The 19,773-nt window shown below is 53.4% G+C and overlaps 1 protein-coding gene across 1 annotated transcript; it reads left to right on the top strand.

Moving 5' to 3' along the window:
* The first annotated feature begins 7,903 nt into the window (after nt 1–7,903).
* POLR3H (RNA polymerase III subunit H) lies at nt 7,904–19,277 on the top strand. Its single transcript, XM_019734490.2, has 6 exons — nt 7,904–8,365; nt 11,046–11,142; nt 15,818–15,904; nt 16,395–16,458; nt 17,907–18,108; nt 18,991–19,277. The coding sequence occupies exons 1-6, from the start codon at nt 8,255–8,257 to the stop codon at nt 19,042–19,044; spliced, it is 615 nt and encodes a 204-aa protein (XP_019590049.1). The 5' UTR covers nt 7,904–8,254; the 3' UTR covers nt 19,045–19,277.
* The last annotated feature ends 496 nt before the right edge of the window (nt 19,278–19,773 follow it).

Raw genomic sequence — 19,773 nt, 5'->3', positions numbered from 1 at the left:
CTACTGAATTGAAGAGGACTCTAAGAGAGTGATTTAAGCTTGCTACACACACACACACACACACACACACACACACACACACACACGCACGCGCGCGCGCACACACACACATACACAGGCCTGGGAGTCTCTTAGGCTGGACAATCACCTCTCCTGGAGAGAGCCCAGGTTTCACAACAGACAAGACCGGATGTGAATCTCAGCTCTAGCATTTCCACACTGTGATCTTGGGCAAGTCTCTTACGACTCTGACCCTCCACAACTTCGTCTGTAAAAGAGGGAAGAGAGGGCTGCTGGAGGTTCAAGTGTAATACGTGTATAAGCCCCAGGCTGTCTGGAGGAGGTCTCCACAAAGGGATTTCTCCTTCTTCTGGTTCCTTCTTCTCAACCTCAGCTTGGAAAGAAGGAAGGCTTTCCCTCAGATACCCTCAGTACTAGTGAGGCAGGCTGGCATTTTTAAAAGAAGTCTTATTAAAATGCAAAGGAGGGGAGAGTTAAAAAAGAGACAATCAAAAAAAGATACAAATAACGAATAAAAATAGCACGTAAGATACATTGAGGGCATCCCACCTGTGAGGCAACCTGCTTTGCCCTAATTTAAAACTCACAAGCGTCCAATACTTGATCACCATCCTCCCTATTTGCTGGTGAGGAAAAGAGTCTCAGACAAGAGAAGTCACGCCTGCGTTCATTGTCTGGTTAGAGGGGTATTTGAATCCAGGGCATCCAACGCCCCCACAAACCCTTTAAACCTTCCTTTTCCTTCTATGGCCACCTCTCTTTCAAAGATAATAACAGTTTTCAAAGTGCCCTTGCAGACATCGTCTCATCTGCTTCTTATAACAAGTCTGTGAGGTCTACCTGGATGAGGAAACCGGCTGGGAGAGGTGGTGGGGTTCCACCGAGTCACCTGGCTCAGAAGTGACTGAGTGACGGAGCATGGACCTGAGCCCCAGGCTCCAAACCCCTGATTTTCACACTCGGGTAGAAGGTCTGGGCTGTGGGGGACACCTGCGATTTTCCCTGCCCACCACCCACTACCCCCTCTGCTGGGAGCTGCCTCCGGGCGCTCACCTGGGGAGTCTCTTCTCCTCTCTCGTGGTCCACAGGACCCCTGGCCCAGGCCCAGCTGGTCAGAACCGGTACCAGTACTTGGGCTGGAATCTCAATGCCAAGGCCAGCTCTTCTACCCATGGCTCCTGAGCTGGTGGAGCATTGGCTGTTGGTGGCCTAGGGATGAATTACCAACCGATAGGCCAGCAGAGGGGAGTGGCCAGGGAGGACTTCTCTGAGGTGATGATGTTTAAGCTGAGTCCTGAGTGACAAGAAGGAGCCAGCCTTGCCAGAATCTAGAGAGAAAACATTGTGATAAAGGGGGGTGGGGGGATTGGTCGGAAGGTTCTCAGAGAGGGGTGAGTTTTGGTGTGCCAGAGGAAGAGGAAGGAGGCTGTTGTGGCCGGAGGGAGTAGGGAAGGGAGAGGTAGCATATGAGACTGAAGACCAGGAGGCAGGGAAGGCCAGTTCTGCAGAGGCTGAGGCCTGGTCGGCTGTGAATGAGTCCAGGGCACGGATAGGACCTGCCCCCCTTTCACTCCAGCCTCCGTTCTCTGAGGCCCCAGCTGGCCGGCCGGTGAACATGTGCTGGGGCTGCCAGGCAGCCGAGAGCCATGAATGAAGGAGGCTGGGCCGAGGTTTGAAGTAGTGTTATGATTATTCTCGACAGTGAGGAGAGGGCACAGCTGTTCATTCAGGAAACGAGCAGACCGTGGTGGCACCACCTACCCACCCACCAGCAGCTGAGGAACAAAGAAATAGTCTGCTTCCAACCAGGGTCTCTGTGTGGAGGCTATTTTTTGTGAAAAGCTGAGAATTCAAAAGCTCATCTCCTAGAAAGCCTCCCTCGTCTTGGAGAAGCTAAAGAGATGGATCAGAGCTGAGCAGCCCCTGAATACCACTGATTACATGTGAATTATAATTCCTACTCTGTTATTGACTGTCAGCCCACCAATGGGGGCCAGTCCTGGACCACCATGGCTTTGAATTCACAATTCTCTTTATGGTATATAGATTCCTAAGGTGTTGGTGCCACTTGACAGATGTGGCAATTCAGGCACAGAGATGTTAAGAAACTTGCCCAGCACCACACAGCTGCTAATGGCGCTGGGATGAAAATGCAGCAATTCTGGCTTCCTTGCACTCTTACTCTTATCCTTTCTGCTACACCACACTGCCTTTGAAATGTCTTTTCAATTCCCTGGGTGCCCATCCCCTCCCCTGCGGCCCTCATCTCCAGCCTGCATGAAGGATTTTGCCTAGTAAGTTAGAGTGGTCCTTTCTTCTCTCCCTGCCCCCTAGCTGTCTTCTCCAATCCGACTACTGCCCTTTTGCCAGAGAAGGTCTTTTTCTGCAGCTCTAACCACGTCATCTGTTCATTTATTTATGCATGTGACAATATTTATTGACTACTTACTATGTGCCAGATGGTCTAGGCTCGAATACAGCAGTGAACAAGACGGACACACTCCTTGAGTTTATAAAGCGCATGTCTCATCTAGGAAGAGACATAATACCAAGTACACAAACAAATAAATGTATAATCACACATTTAAAGACAACAAACAAGCAGGGTGAGATCAAGGAGACTAGCAGGGCTGCGTCCGTCTGCTAAGATAGAGGGAGGGCTAAGAGAAGAGCTCTGAGAAGGGGCCCTGTAAGCTAAGCCCAAAGAGTGAGAAGGAGCCAGCCTTGTAATAAGCAGGGAAGAGAGTTTCCCAAAGAGGGAACAGCATGAGTGAACTCCTAGAGGCAGGTAAGAACTCTGCATTTCAAGGAACTTGAGGTCACTGATGTGGCTGGAGCAGGGAATGAAAAGGGCAGGGGCCACATCGTGTAGGGTTGGGGGGCCTGGCAACATCTGAAATGAGATGGGGGGTGCAACGTGCCCTGCCTTTAGTGTCGCTGGCAGCCTGGCAGCCTCGTCCAGGGTAATAATCAGTGTGGACAGGAGGAGGACAGAGCACAGAGGGGTCCCCTTGCCTGGGTCCTGGGGCAGGAGCCTGCCCTCTGGCCCATGGATGAGGGTCTCCTTGTGTTGTAGCTGCTTGGATCCCCTTAAGCCACTGAGAGGAGCTCTCTGTGATGGGGTGAGGGGGTCCTTGGCCCACAGCCAGCCTCTCCTATCCCCTGACCTCAGGACCTGAGACTGGAGCAGCCAGGCTGACCCCCAGCAGATAAAGGGCTGGGATGGGCTATGAGCCTGGCCTCCTTCAGCCATCTGTCCACCCACGCACACTCCTAAACATCCTGGGCCCTGGGTCTCCAGCCTTCTCAACACCTGGAGCTTACCTCTATCCTCACCTTCTGAGAGAGGCCGTCGCTGATCGTCCTGGCTACAGCAGCCATCCTGGTCACGCGCTATCATATTATCCATGAGATAGTTCTTGATGGTGCCTGAAATGATCTCCCAAATCTGTTTCCTGTTGGTCCCCCTCCCCTACACGGGGCCTTATGCACAGTAGCCCCAACAAATACCTGTTGACTTTCTGCCCTTTGTTTTGGCTCAAGCCAGACTAGAGAGTGACATCCTGGGACCCTTCATTTAGGTCCCTTCTAGAATCATCGTTCGTAATGGCACTTCAGCTGTGCTTTTGCCTCTATGGAGGAGCATTTTAAAAGTGCCCAAATGAGAACAATTCCTGGGCCTGTTCAGACACTGTCAAGGGCATCCTTCCATTCCTCAGAGGCTTCATTCCGTGAGAACCTGGAGAAAAATCTTCTGAGAGCTGAGAATCAAGGAAATCTGGATGTACCCCGAACACCTGGTTAGTTTCCATATTGGAAATTGGAACGCTTAGAGCCAAATTCTTCTTCTACTACCGTTAAGTTTACAGGACCACTCATATCTCAGGGCAAATTTTTTCTTTTCATCCTTTCTTTTAATCATCCAAGAAATATTTATCCTGAGCTTATTGTGTGCCTGGCCCCGGGGAATCAACAGTGAACAGAACTGACAACACCCCTGTCTCCATGGCGCTCACAGTCAAGCAGAGGGAGAGGCAATAAAGCAACCTAAGTAGCTATGTCATATGTCAGAAGGCAATAAATGCTAGGCCGCCCACATTTAGAGGTGGGGAGAGGAGTCTGTGAGGTGGGAGGAGAACCTGGGGAGCGTGGGCTCTTACAAGCCACGTGGAAACCGCGTGTGAAGAAGGAGGGAGTGAGCAGTGGGGCCAAATGCTGCCCACGAGGACTGAGAATTTCCACTGGACTGGAAACGTGGAGGAGGCCATTAGTGACCTTGAGAAAGCAGTTTGCGTTGACAGGTAGGGCCCCACACCTGACTGGAGCAGGTTGAAGAGAGGACAAGAGGATTTGGAAATAGCAAGCGCAGATGACTCCTTCAAGCGGTTTTGCTGGTTAAAGGGAGTAAAATATGGGGCACGAGCTGGAGGAAAAGGGGGACGAAAGACGATTTTTTAAAAAGGTGTGAAAACTCTGAATTGCTTTTTTAATTTAAATTTTATTCATTTTTGAATAGGTAATATATTCCCATGATCCCAAACATCAAAGATTCCAAATTGTGTTTGGTTAAAAATTCTTCCTTCTACCAGTGTCCCTTTCCCACCCCTCACCCTGGAGACAACCTCTCACAGAGCACGTACGTGCCCACAAACACACACACACACACACCAACACCATCCCCAACACACACACACACACATTATTTTTCTCCCTTTTTGACACAAATGGTAACATCCTATACACGCTGCTCTGTGCCTCACATTTTGATACTTAACAAACATGTCCTGAATATCATTCTACATCAATACACAAAGAGCTTTCTCATTCTTTTTATGGCTTCATAGTGATATACTGTATATTTTTTTTATCCAGTCCCCCACTGATGGACAATCGTTTGAGCTCAGTTCTATTATTATCTTCATTTTACAGAGTGGCCGCTGAGGCACTGAGAGGTCCATTGGCTTCCTCACGGAGGCTCAGCCCCCGTGCTGTGGCGTGGGAACTCCAGGCGCTTAACCACACTTGACTCTCCGCCTCCTCCTGGATTAGTTTCCTTGTTTCTCCCTCACTCCTACACTCTTAGCAATTATTTTGCTATCCTTTTGTTCATGTGAATAACACATTTACAAGCCCTGACCATTTGCCAAGCACAGGGCTAGGCCCAGAGGATGTGAAGGGATATGACAGAGAAGTCCTCTGCCGCCAAGGAACTTGCAGACTAAATAAGTCTTTGTGTGTTTTTCTAAGCCACCTCCAATCTTTTATGGAATGACGCAGAGAATTAATGAAGCCTAGTCCCTGTTTTTAGTAATGAGGAAACCAAACGTGCCAACAAATCACTGTTGCAATCCTGTGAGCTGAACACCATTAGAAAAGCCTGGGAACCCCAAACACTGAGCTGTGTGATTCTGGCCCCATCCCCCAGTCTGGCCCTCCTCCAGTTTCCCTTCTCTGTTAAAGGTTCACCACCCAGCCAGTGGCTAAAGCCCTCAGGCATTGGCTTCTCTTACTTCCATGCCCAGGTATTCCACCCTATCGGTGAGACCACCCCCTGAACGCCTCTGGACTCTGCCCGACTTCACTATCCAGGGCTACCAGACTTGCTAGGGGTCTTCTCTTACAGGGTCACCCAATAACTTCCTCCCTGGTCTTCTTGTCTCCACTCCAGCCCCTTCCCATCCACTGTCCATCTAGCTGATGTGTCACTGTGTCATTTCTGGTTCTAACCTTCTAAGGCTTCCCTTTGCTGCCCTTGAGCTAATGTCTTGGCGAAACAGCCCAGAGATTAAGATTGTGGGCTCTGGAGCTTGACTCCTACTTGAATCCCACTTACCAGCTGTGTGATTTTTATTTTTAGTTGTGGAGGGCACAGCTCAGCTCCAGGTCCAGTTGCCATTGCTAGTTGCAGGGGGTGTAGCCCACCATCCCTTGTGGGAGTCGAACCATCAACCTTGTGGTTGAGAGCACACACTCCAACCAACTGAGCCATCTGGCCACCTGGGAGCTCAGTGGCAGCTCATCGAGTTTCATTCTAGTTGTGGAGGGCACAGATCGCTGGCCCATGTGGGAATCGAACCAGCAGCCCTGTTGCCCCAAGTTCGCACCCTAACCAACTGAGCCACCCATCCGCCCCCAGCTGTGTGATCTTGAATGATGTACTTAACTTCTCTGCCTTTGATAAGGCAAAATGAGATAATGAGATAAACGAGAATCATTTGATAATGAGATAAATTAGATAATGATAATGATAGCCCCTACCTTTTACAGCAGTTGTGAGAATTAAAAGTTAATGAATCTTATAATGATAAGGCTCTTGTGATTTCCTGAGAGCATTAAATTCTTTTTCTCTCTGTTCTTCCTCCAACCCCTCTGAGCTGAACTTGGCCCAGGAGCCCATTTCTTCCCCACTGAATCTCCAACAGCTGGATACACAGTATATTGAATGAAAGAAAGAATGAGAAAGCCATTGCATTTGGGTTCTAATGGATGCATAGGAGTTTTCCAGGTAAAGAAATGATGGAGGCAGGGCTATTAAAGAGCTTGTTCCATCCTTGGGGCTGGAGGCTCCCGGTGCCTGGAGGACAGGAAGGTGGTGAGGCTGGAGAAGAAGACTGGGTTCAGTCCAGACCCTCTGTGTGGGCAAAGGATATTCATGAAGGGAAGGCTTTTGTGACAGAGTGGCTGTTGCTTGCAGGAGAGACTGAGGCCAGGGTATGTGGCTAAGCTCCAGGGGAGCAACGAAAAGGCCTGAACTAGGGCAGTAGCTGTGGGAATACAATGAAGAGGAAGGATTTGAGAGATATTTGAGAGAAAGAATTAATATAGTCTCCTACACACTTTTACTGAATACCTCCTAAGAAAGATGTTAGGGGATTGATTGTGGGAATAAAGAGCAGAAGTAGTATCTTCCCCTGTCTTCAAATAGTTCAAATCTTAGGAGAGGCAGGCAGACCTATAAATAAAAATATGGATGCAGGGAAGGTAAAATTCAGTATTATCACAGCCAGTCTCAGAGAGAGAACGCTCTATGTGTAAAATCAGCAAATTAAAGCACCATGCATTTCTGAGTGACTCTACCACCTACCCCAACGCTTTTTTCAAGTTCTCAAATTTTTATTTGGTTAAAACACACTACAGTATATTTCCACAACCCACCAACTTTTAGAGGCAGTGTAGTGTAGAGGTTTAGACTTAGCAGCCCATGATCTTGGACGAGTTACGGAATTCTCCTAACCCAAGCCCATCTTAGCTATCATATGAAGATGAAGGAGACTGAAACGTGGGGGAGAGAGAATGTGGAGGAGTGGGTAGGGATGAGATACTGCAGGGCCTTGTGAGCTACCATAAAGGGTTTGGATTTTATTATTAGTCCAATGGGAAGACACTGAGGTGTTTTTTTTGGTCCCAATTTTACCATTTTTGAAATGAGATGTACAACTAAATACAAGTGTTGAGTTCCATGAGTTTTGTCAACTGCGTACATCTGTGTAACCATCTCCTAAAAAAAGATACAGAACATTTCGATTACCCCAGAAAGATCCTGCCTGCCACTTTTCAGTCAATTCTCCCCATTTCCAGAGTCCTTAAGGGTCTAAATACTATATTGTGTTTGCATCACTCTGGCTGCGGCGCAGAGGCCGGCTTGAGACTAGTAAGGAGACTGTGGCACAGGTCAGGCGAGAGATGACTGGTTGCACCGAGGTCGCCTAGCAACCAGCAAGCGTTGTCTAAGGATTGAGCTCTAAGAAAAGGGAAAGCACCGCCCCCTCAACGCCCCGCCCCGCTCCCTCAAGGCCCCGCCCCACCCCCCTCCGCCAAGGAGTCAGTAGGCAGCACCACCACACATCCGGGGGCAGTAAGAAGCTTCTTATTGGTCGGTTCTCCGGAAGCCACGGGATTCGGAATCTCGCCCAAAGTCGTGCGACCTCAGGCTGCGTTTGCGTGCGCGGTGCATGGCGGCGGCGCGTGGTGCGTGGCGCGTGGCGCGAGGGGGCATGGCGCACTCATTCACTGCTGAACTCATTCACCGCTGAGCCTCAGTTTCCTCCCTTTGCGGTAGTGGAGCATGCTCTGCACGGGACACCCCGGGCCCTACTGCGCAGCTCCACTGCCAGCCTTTGAGGGGGTGTCTCAGCGATTGGGACTAAACAGAGGAAGCTCGGGGATCCCCACCGCTCCAGGCCCGGATGCATAACTGATCCTCCGGTTCCCAGAGCCTCCAGCGCAGGCCAGGATGTTCGTCTTGGTGGAGATGGTGGACACGGTGCGGATTCCCCCGTGGCAGTTTAAGAGGAAGCTCAACGACTCCATTGCCGAAGAGCTAAACAAGAAGTTGGCCAACAAGGTACTGGGCCCACGGGGTCGCGGGTAGGCCTTGGGACGGGAGGGCCCAGTACTGCCCACCCGCATGCTGCAGGACTGGCCTTGGGCAAGTAGCTTATCCCAGAACTCAGTTTCCTCGCCTGTACTTGGTAATTCTTACTCCACAGGGATGTTGGAGGGAATCAAAAGAGAAACTGGGTTTGAAAAAGGTGCTAGGTTCCACACTTCCAAATTACTTTGCAATCTTGGGCAAGTCATTTACCCGTTCCCTCTGGGCCCGTTCCCACTTGTAAAATGCAAGTAATAGTTACTGTCAACCACACATGGTTTTTGTGAAGATGGATGGTCAGGAGATTTATCCGTTTATTCCTGCAAAAAATAAATGTTCACCTTCTATGCCAGACCTGCGTGCCTTAGTGCCAACTCTCCAGGGGCCTTCCCACTGCCTTTCCTGTAGTAACCCTCCCCCCTCAGTTATTCTGTGTCATGTCACACTTACCACCCTCTATTTTCTTATTTGTTCACTGGGTTACTGTTTTTCTCTTTCCCTGTCCATGAGGGCAGGGACGTCTGTCTGTCTTCTTCCCCACAGTATCCCTCATATGTGGCCAGAGCCCGGCACAGAGTAGATGTTCCATAATTGTCTGTTGATTCATTGAATGAATGAAACAGACAAGGTTCAACAGATATGAATGAGAGGGTCCCACAGATGAGTGTGATGAAGAGTTGAGGTAAAGGCTATGAAGGACAGGCATTCACAAGCCTGTGGAATAAAGGAACTTCACCTACAATGAGGCTTTGAGCTTTGTTAGGGAGGTGGCATTTTGGCTTGAGCTGAAATGGTGAGGAGCTAACTTGCGGATTGGTTTTCCATGGTGGGAGGGGCTGGGCAGAGAGAAGAGCGTGCAGGCAGTCCGAACCACATATGGCAGGAGGGAATATTGCACCTTCATGGCATGGAGTAGGCTGGCGTGGCCTGGCCAGGCTGGAAAGGTGGTGGGGGCCAGGCCACACAGGGCCTGCAGGACTTCATGGCGTATTTATTGGTCTTCATAGAACAGTAGGAGGTGATAGGAGGGTGGGGGGGAGCCAGCAAGAGGAAGATTGGCTGGCTTTATTTTTTCCCCCTTCTTCCACCTCCCCTGCCCCCCAACTCCAGTTCAAGCCAGTTGTTTCTCAGTCTAGCTGTGTAGGACACAGCTCCCTGGCCCATGCTGGTGTTATGAGCCTTGCCCCCCCCCTCCCACCCCTTCTCTGGTTGAGGCAGTCGGTTGCTGATCGTAGGTGGTCGCAGGTGGGCCACTCACGGCAGCTCTCGCTGGCTGCCGGCCATTCATGCTGGCCACCGGCCGCTCCTGGCAGCACATAGCTCATGACAGCACACAGCAGTCTTTGGCAGCTGGCGCCAACCTGCGGCTGTTCACGGCAGCCCAGCTCCAGGGAGAGCTGTTGTTCACAATCTTAGCTGTAGAGGGCGCAGCTCACTGGCCCATGTGGGAATCGAACAAGCGACCTTGGCATTTGGAGCACAGTATTCCAACCACCTGAGCCACCGGGCCAGCCCATTGATTGGCTGGCTTTAGACAGGAGGCAGTTTCCCTCCATAGAGGCTGAGGTCAGAAGGGGATGTGCAGATACGGGGAGGTGGTGGTGGAGAGAACTCATGGAGTCCTTGGTGGATGGCTTCTGGTTACTTTGTGAGGTAGAAGGTGAGGGGGTCTGTAGGGAGATGTGTGAACATCGTAGAGAGAGAAGGTGTGCAAAGTCCAAGAAAGGAATGTAGTCCCTTTTGTGGCACGGGTCCTTCAGTGACCTGTTAAGACAAGTCTTTCCGTGTCCAAATCATTGAGTCATTTGAGAGGAGGCCACACAGAGAGGTCCACCGTCCAGCCAAGGACATAGAGCTTGTGCCCGACTTTGCCCCATCTTGGTGAGGTGTGGCCAGGACTCGTAAGTTCTCTGAGCTTCTTGCTAATCCTTGAACAGTCCTGCCAGGTCTCAACTGGGAGGCGATGACGCTAGTGGCAGATTAGCAGACACCAAACAAGCAGCCAGTTGTTTGGAGCACCGTGGGGTGGGGATGGGGATGGGATGTTCTCTGCCTGTTCTCTGCCCGGTCGTGGGGCCTTGGCCATGTGTCACTGCCAGCCTCAGTCCATGTGGCCATGGCTATGTGTCTGAGACTTTATGAGCAGAACAGAGATTAGCTGTAGTTCTGACAGTGAGTTGTGAACTTTGGCCTGGACTTGGGGGACCTTGGGAAAGTGTAGAACCAGGGGTTCCCTTACCACTGACCCTTACTAGTAATAATTGTGATCCCTGATTATTATTATTTCTAGCATGTGAGCCAGGTACTGGGATAGAGGCTTCCCATGCATTCTCTCTTTATTTCAATGCTGCAGCTTGGTATACCCATTTTTGTAGGGAAACTGAGGCTCAGAGAGGTGACCTTAGAGGTCACGCAGTAGGTGGTGGAGCTGGCATTGTAACCTGGATCTGTCCTGTCACCAAAGGCCCTGTTTTTTCCAGAGCTCCACATCTTTCCAAGCTTCTTTGTCCGTGGTTACTTCAGGCAGTGTCCCAACTCATTTCCAGCTGTAAAACGAGGGTGATCATACCTGCCCTGAGGTGTCTCGAGAGAGACTGCCTGGGAGCTGGGCCTCGGGGTCACCGTGTGCGTGTGTGTGTCCGATTGCACACAGGTCGTGTACAACGTGGGACTCTGCATCTGTCTGTTTGACATCACCAAGCTGGAGGACGCCTATGTGTTCCCAGGAGATGGCGCGTCACATACCAAAGGTGGGTACCCTCTCTTCCTGGGTCATTGGGTTTTGGGGACTCAGTTTTCAGTAGGGGGGGTGTGGGTTTGGGGGGGACCTGGAGCCTAGTCCTGACTCTGCCAGGAATCGAATGGGCAGAATCTTCCCCTCTCTGGGCCCCGGTTTCCTCATCTATAAGAAACAGGAGGCAGACGAGGTGATTCTCAGGCCTCTTCAGCTCCGAGACTGTGGCTCCGTGTCCGAGCCCCTTCGATCTCGTCTGCTCCTGAGCCCTGCTCTTTGCCTGGCCCTCAGGCTGCTCAGTCTGGTTGGGGGGACAGACCAGACAGGCAGAGACACTTGGAGAGCTCCTTGCTGGGTTAAAAGTGAGGGGACTGCAGCTGCCGTTCCTGGACGGGGAGGCTGGTTGGGGATGAGGGACTTGGAGGGGCACTAGGACCTAATGTTAATGCGTGGCCTCTGGGTTCAAATCCCCATTGTTCTCTGTGTGTCCTAAGCAGAATATGTTCTCTGTGCCTTGTTTCCTCATCTGCAAAATGCAGTTACAGTAGTTTTTATATTACAGGACTGTTGTTCAGAATTACTAGGTAAACATGCAGAGCTCTTCGGCGGGACCTTGGTACAGCGAGTACTCAGTGCTTATCGATTCGAATTGTTTCTCCAGACTGTGGGCCAGCTAGATGGTTTCTCCTGTGCTGGCTCGGCCAGGGCTGGATGGTACAGGTGGCCTTGTGCCTGGTGGTTGGCAGAGTGGTTACTGGTGGGGTGGGGGCCTCTGCTGGGATGACTCATCTCTGCTCTGGCCTCACCCTTCAGTAGGCTAGACTGGGCATCGGGGAGCCCCTGCTTATATCCCATTGGCCAGAGCAGGTCACATGGCCAATGGCAGCAAGGAATGGAGAAATAGGCTCCATCTCTCCATGTAGGAGCTGTGGTCACTTTGCAAAGGTGTGTGTACCCTGGATGGGAGGGGTAGCTGCCAGACCTGGAGGGAGGGAGGGAGTGGAGCATTGCTTCACTCTCCTGACTGGACCTAACTAGAACCAGAAGCAGAGGGCAAGGGGGCCATTTGGGTGGTTTAGGGCTAGTTAGAGTATAGGCATGAGACTTGCCATGTCTGCCCAGACCTGCTGGATCACAGTCTCTGGGGCTGGGGCCGGCAGGTTCTTCTAAGCAGGAGCTAGGTGAGAATCGCACAGGGCCACGTTTGAGGAGCCCTGCCCTAGCCCGTACTGCTCAGCCTCTTGACCTAGGTGTAGAGATGTCTTCCAGAACGTGCCACAGGGCTGCCTGGTGTCCGTGTCCAGGGACCCAGAGACTAAATTAGCTCGCGTGGATGCTGTCGAGCTCAGCAGAGAGCCCTATGAAACAGGCTGCTTGTAGGGACTAGGAGCAGTTTCATTAGCAGAAAAATAAGACGGTGCCACGAGGCCTCTGTTTACAGAGGAGGAGGACCCCAGTCTCTGCCCTTGGACGGGGGCCTTGGTTGTCCAGGAGACAAGTACTAAGAGCCACCAGAAATTCAAGAAAAACTTGGAGAAAAGAGTTAAATTTGAAGAAATTGTGTCCATTCATTTGATTGTTTCTGCCCCTTGGTATAAGATTTCACTTGATTTTTATCAGAACTCACCCATTCACCTGGATCCCCCGTTTTCTTGGGAGTGAGGTATGAGGGTTAGGCCCCTCACATAGACCTAGGTTTGAATTCTGGCTCTGGCCACCCTGGGTAGTGCCCTTGGGCAGGTAATTCCACCTCTCAGCCTCGATTTCTTCATCTATAAAATGGCCTTCATACTGGCAGCTACAAAGCTCCCCGTGGCCCGTTGAGCACTACAGGGTAAGTTGGTGATTTGTGGTGGGGATCAATCACCCTGCTTCAAGGCTGACCCCTGGCCCAGTCCCCCTTCACCCCTTCCCTGTCCCCCACCCAGGGCTGGGGCCCAGGGTGTGCTGAGGGAGGGCTCAGCTCCACGGCCCCATCTTTTGCTTTGAAGACTTCATTTGCCGATTGTTTCTATTCCTTCCATCTGGAACAGTAGCATAATAATAATAGTACCTACCTCATCAAGTGAGTGTGAGGAGTAAACAAAAAACCCCGTGCAGCCTTGTTACGTAGTAAGCACTCACAAGATTTCAGCCTTTGTCATTTGTAACACTGGCCCTGCTTGTCCAGCCTTATCTCTTGTCACTCAGGGTACTTTTACCTGGCACCAGCCTCATGTCCTCCATGCTCGTCATGCTGGTGGGACCTGGCCTCCCCTGGGAAGCCCCTCTTGACCTGCCCCGTCACCCCTGCCCAGGCTGGCTTCGGCCCCACTCGGAGATCTGGAGTAGCCTGTCTTCATGCCTGCCGTCTGCTTTGTTCTTTAAGTTGTGACGAAATATATATACATAAAATATTTTACCATTTTAACCACTTTGAAGTGTCCAGTTCAGTGGTGCTAAGTACATTCCCATTGTTGTGTAGCGTCCAGCTCCAGAACGTTCTCATCATCCCAAACAGAAACTGCCCACGAAACTCCATTTCCCCTCTCCCAGCCCTGGGCAACCTCAATTCTACTTTCTGTGTCCATGAACTTGACTCCCCTGGGTCTTTCACGTAAGTGGAATCATGTGGCATCTGTCCTTTGTAGAAACTCACTATGTCCCAAGGTGACCCAGTTTCTCCTGGGACAAATTTTGCTCAAACCTACAACTAAGAACAGGTCCGCCTCTTTTTTTTTTTTTAATTGAAGTTTATTGGGGTGACAGTTGTTAGCAAAGTTACATAGATTTCAGGAAGTCCTCCTCTTCTTAGTGACCCTTCAGACCCACCCTTTTTTGACTTTCCAGGCTTCCCATCTGCAGGCTAAACTTCCCCAGAATTTTGGAGGGGTGGCTCTTGGGAGGGCGTCCCCAACGCAGCACTGTCCTGGCTGGCCCTCCAGCTGGCCTGTGGCCTCCTTTTCATTTGATTATGATATAATTCACATACCACAAAATTTGCCCCTTTAAAGTGTACAGTTCAGTGCTTTTAGTATAGTCACAGAACTGTGCATCCATCACCACGATTTAATTCTAGGACATTCTCATCACCCCCAAAAGAAACCCTGTACCCATTAGCAGTCACTCCTCATTCTCCGCTTCACCCAGCCTGTGGCAACCACTAAGCTACTTTCTCTCTGGATTTGCCATCCTGGACATTTCGTAGAGCTAGAATCACGCATTATGTGTGTGGCCTTTGTAACTGGCTCCTTTCATGTAGCGTGATGTCGTCAGGTACATCCACGTTGGAGCACGTGTCGGCACTTTGTTCCTTTTTGAGGCTGAATAATGTTCCATCCAGTCACCTGCCGACGGCCACCTGGGTTGCTCACCTTTGTGCTTTGGATGTGGTTGCTCCGACTGGAGCTCCCTGGGCACAGGGCACATTGTCCTGTAAGCCCAGGGCCCACGCCAGGCCTGGCACAGACCTGGGAGCCTCCATGGGGATTTATTAAACCAACTGATGTTGTGTCATATGGAGGACAGGGTTTTTCCATCCTGTGGGTAAGTGACCCTTGGCTGCCCTCAGCTGCGTTCTGCCAGGGCAGCATGAGGATCTGTCATCTTCATGACGGCTCAGATGGCCCGTGTTTGTCTCCTCACAGGGAGGGAAGGAGCACCCGCTGCCCCCTCTCTTTTCCCCACGCCTGCCTGACTAGTGGAGCCCGCGGAGGCAGCCTGGCAGGGAGCTGGGGGCCCACGTGGCCTTGGTGCCCTTGGGGCGAGGCTGGCAGACAGGCAGCTGAGGGTGCTGGTGGCAGAAGCCTGTGTTTGGGGATTCAGCCTGTCTGAGGAAGGCAGATTGAAGCCCGTGGCCCTGGCTGGTGGTCCAGAATGACTCGGAGTCTCCCCATGGCAGGAGAGCTGTGTAAGCTGTGAGCAGGTTACCCAGCCTCCCTGGGGGGAACAGGACAACTGACACGGGTGGAGCGTGGTAGTCGCTCGGCGGCCGGCAGGGGGCAGCCTTATAGTTTCTCTCTAGAACTGCTGGTGTTCAGGCCAGTGGTGGACGCCCCCTTCAGGGCTTTAAATAGAAGTGACAAGGTGATGGCCTCTGCTGGGCCCTGGTGTCAGAGTCTGTGATGTGGGCATAGACCTCATCTGACATTTTCCTTGGGGTCCAGTGAATGGGGGCCACCTAGGGCAGGGCCTGCAAACCCACAGAGGCATTTTGCGTTATCGGCTCTGCCTGCCGCCTCCTTAATTTCAGGGCATTTTTAGTGTTCCATTCCAGGTCGGGCACAGGCCTGGGGCAACGTCACCAATCAGTGGGAGTTGGGGACCGATTCCAAAGCTGGGTCCCTGGCCAGTTGCTTCTGCCCTTGTTAGGATTTAAAGGGGGGGCTGGGAGGAAGGTTGGTTGGCCTTGGAGTCATCATTGGGCCGGAATCTGGGCTCGGCTGTGACTTATCTGACGCATTTGAGTGCCAGCCCTCAGTTCCAGGGCCACTGCTGCAGGCCTCTTATGAGGGCCAAGCTGTGGTGTTACCGGGTCCGGGTGAGGGTCCCTCTGGGCCCACGGGAACGCGGTGTGGACTGCCGGGCGGCTCCTGGAGCAGCCACGGAGCCTCCAGGTCAGTGCGTGAGCCTGAGGAAAGCATGTCTGCCCTGGTTGGAGCGCCTGTTCCTCAAGTGCCTGCTCCTCACTGTTGTGCTTTCTTCACTTGCAGTCCATTTTCGCTACGTGGTGTTCCATCCGTTCCTGGACGAGATTCTGATTGGAAAGATCAAAGGCTGCAGCCCGGAGGGCGTGCACGGTAACTGAGCCTGACTCCTCAGAGGAGACCTGGGGCACAGTGGGGGCGTCACTTTAGCTTCCGTGCTGGGCCCCATGGTCAGGGGCGGGGTCAGCTTTGGAAGCAGAATCTTTGGGTGGGGTCAGAGAAGCTTGTGAGCGAGGGGCATACTCAGCCCCATCTCACATTCACGAAGCAATGAGGACCTCAGAGGCTGTGCGGCTTCACCTCAGGGTGGGCACTGGAGCCGGCAGAGTGACTCGGGGTCCTCAGCACCCACTGGGCCACATTGTGTGTGGTGTCCACCTCAGGGTTGGGTGGCTGCTCAGGCTGTGAGTGGCACAGGCAGAGGCTTGGGACACCAAGGTGGGGGAGGGGGCCCCGATTTCCATGTGACACCCGCCCCGTGGGCAGCACATGGTAAGGGACTTGCCTCTTGAGTATCCAGACCCCTCGTTTAACTGTCCCCTTGAGCCCCTGTCCCATGCTGTCACTTTGTTGTTTTTTCCAGTCTCTCTAGGGTTCTTTGATGACATTCTCATCCCCCCAGAATCGCTGCAGCAGCCAGCCAAGTTGTATCCTCCCGAGTTAAAGTGGGTCACAGAGGAGCTCAGGCCTCTCCAGAGAATGGTCCTCACTCCTGGCGGTGGCCCTGGTCCTGTTACGGGATGCTGCTGGCCTCTGCCCAGCCCCCCAGCCTGCACTTACGCTCTGGAAGCTCCTATCGACCTGTGCTTCCCACACGGGCCATGGTGTCCCCCTGCCTGTGCCTCTCTGGGCTGCCAGGCCTGGTTGTGTAGGTTGTGCACTGTGGGCAGGGTACTTCCACTTCCGGTTCACCTGGCTTAGATTGTCCCTGCAGAATTCATGTCAAAGACCATGGCCTTTGAGAGGTTTGCCTTGACTGGCTCCCCTCCCCTCCCTGGTCTGCAAGTGGTGGCATCAGCCAGCATTTGAGGGCGTGACTGTGAGGCTCCTGGTCTGGGTTGTTTCCCTCTGTGGCTCCCCCATTGTCCCTGTCCCCGCCCTGAGCCTGCTGCACTGCAGTTGTCTGTTTCTGTGCGTCCTCACTGCAACTGCTCACCGAGAGGGGCCTCATCCTGTCATCACTGTACCCGAAGTGCCCAGCACAGGACCTGGCACACGGGAGGAGAGGCAGAACCCACTGCCAGGGCTGCAACTAGAGAGCAGCGTGGCTCCCTGTGTGGGCTCTAGGGAGGCATGGGGCTGCCCTCACTGGGTTGGCAGATAGCTCTGGCTGGGCCTCTGCAGGGCTCGGGGGTCTGTGTGATTCCAGAATGTGTCAGAAAGACTGGCCCAGCCAGGCTTGTCCTCTTGCTGGCTCTGAGCCCTCAGGCATGTGACCTCCCATCCCACCACAGTCCTCTTGAAAACTGGGAAGTCCTCGTGCTGCCTGCTGGTCAGTGTCACAAGGTGTGGCTAGAAAGGGATGTGGAATTGCACTGTCCAGAGAACACAGGACAGCCTTAGCTAACACGGGAGGTCCAGCCGGGTCTGTGTGTGGGTGGGCCTTGCTGCTACAGTCCGTTTCACTGATGGGGACCCTGAGGCACTGAGGGATTGGGCCTGACTCCCGGTCACAGCTGGCAGGTAGTGGAGCTAATGTCTGCACTTGGCAGTAGGCCTCTGAGAGGCATAGGCTGTCAGACTGGCAGGGAGGGGACCCCGGGCAGCAAGAGGCCGTGGGCATCCCATCTTGAGGCAAACTCGCGCTCTGCTCTCGAGCCTCCTTCCTGCTTTGGTGACCTGAGGAAGCCTGTGGGTGCCTGGCTGGTGCCCCCGTGGTCCCAGCGTAGATCCTGACCCCCGAGAACTCCTGCTCCCCTATGGCCCGGACCTGGCCCAACCTCACCTCTTGCATGTGGGGCTGGGCCTGCTTTTCCTGTGACTTCCCAGCCAAAGTGATTGGATTTTGTCAGGGGGTGGGTGCTGTGGGAGGAACCTCCGATCTTCAGGAGCTCCCCCATGGCCTGGTTGTTGCCTTGACCTGGGTCCCACCCAGCGACGACGCAGAGCAGGTGTGGGTGTGGGAGTATGAGACGGAGGAAGGGGCACACGACCTGTACATGGACACCGGGGAGGAGATTCGCTTCCGGGTGGTGGACGAGAGCTTTGTGGACACATCGCCCAGCGGGCCCAGCTCGGCCGAGGCCGCCTCTTCCAGTGAGGAGCAGCCAAAGAAGGAGGCTCCATACACGCTTGTGGTGAGACGTCCTGATGTGCTGCCGACACCATGGGGCCTTGATGGGAGAACCCAGCAGCAGGGGGGCAGGGCACCTCCTTGCTTGTTGACTTGGGTCCCACTCCTAGAACCCCGTCCCAGCTCAGGGTGCAGGTCCTTGCTGTGTGGTCTCAGGCAGTCCCTTCTCCCTGGGGAGCCTCCTTGTGGGGAGGTGATAAAGCTGCCAAGGCTATTGTGGAGATTGGGGGAGTCACAGCCCCACCCAGAAGAGGGACAGAATCCACGCTGGGTGACCAGGCCGCTGCCAGTGGGCCTCAGGAGAAGAAACCGAGGAGTGGGCTGGGGAGCCAGTCAGAGCCCCAGGGAGGGGTGATCCTCAGGGCTGCTCCCACACCAGGCCCAGCGTGGGCCTGAGGTGGTGGGGAAGCTGTGACCAGCCAGCTCTGACTTGGGTCCCTTTTGTCTTTTACCATTATGAATTCAGTGACACATGACAGAAGTGGGGCTTTGGGGCCTTCTAGTAGGGTTTTCTGGTGTAATGTGGGCTCTGGGTTGTTCACTTTGGAGGCAGTTGTGTGTCAGAAATACGGGTGGCCCACGAAACACCCCCATATATTTCGGGGCTGGGGTTCAGGGTCACGAGGTAGGCCCTTCTGGCAGGGCGAGACCACAGGTGGCTCTGGAGGGCATGCTCAGGACTGGCCTGGGGGTGATGGAGGGAGGCCTTGGGACCAAGGGCCGTGCCCTCATTGAACCAGCCCTTTCCTTCAGGAGAGGGGGCAGGCCGGGAGTGTGCTCGTGGGTGCCAGCTGGGTGCCCAGCACAGAGGGCTCCTTTAGCCCCCTGTCCGAGTTGGCTCACAGCCCGCAGGTGGATGAAATGTGCCTGTTCTCTCCCCTGGCAGGGATCCATTAGTGAGCCGGGCCTGGGCCTTCTCTCCTGGTGGACGAGCAGCTAGCCCCGGGGCTTGCCAGCGCACCTGCCCAGTCTGCAGACCCCGCCCAGCCCTCTGGAAGGTGCCATGGAGACAGGAACAGCCTGTGCCCGAGGGAGCTGGATGGTGGGGGCCAGGAGTACCCTGCCAGCTTGCCCCCTCCCCTGCCACGGTGGCCTTGCTCCTCGTCCTGAAGTCCTGCTCTCAGTGACAGCAAAGACATTTAATAAACAATGGCAGTACCAGGTGAGAAGCCACTCCTGTCTCAATGGCCTCTGTCACAACCTGAGGTCACTGAGTTGCCACAGCTGGGATAGCATGTCCTTCTCTCTGAATCACTTGGGAGATGGCCTCCTCCAAATGGCAGGACTTGACATAGCAGATCGAGAGGCCAGCCTGTGGTAGCTGCACTTGCTGAGCAGAGTCTGTTAAGGTAGCACCTTCCCACTGACTAGCCTGTAGAAGGTGGATGCTGAGCTTTGCTGGCCCAAGGTGAGGGCTGGTGGCCAGCTGTCACTCGGACCTTGGCCACACAAGGAACACCCTGTGGGTCTGCTGCAGACCCCAGACCCGGCATGAAGACAAGCACCCCACTGTTGATTCAGCAGCATGGGAATGCCGAGTTCCTCCTGCCCTTCTACCCACTTCTGCTGGGACCAGGACACTGCTTTCCTGGCAAATCTGGTCTTGGTGAAGGGGCCCCTGCCCTGACCTCTGGCTCACACATGGCACTGGACTGTGGAGTGTGTGTAG

Source organism: Rhinolophus sinicus, linkage group LG02 (genome assembly GCF_036562045.2).
Source record: "Rhinolophus sinicus isolate RSC01 linkage group LG02, ASM3656204v1, whole genome shotgun sequence".
Taxonomy (NCBI): Eukaryota; Metazoa; Chordata; class Mammalia; order Chiroptera; family Rhinolophidae; genus Rhinolophus; species Rhinolophus sinicus.
Note: the sequence above shows the minus strand (reverse complement) of the source record. Positions and strands in the feature narration are given on the sequence as shown.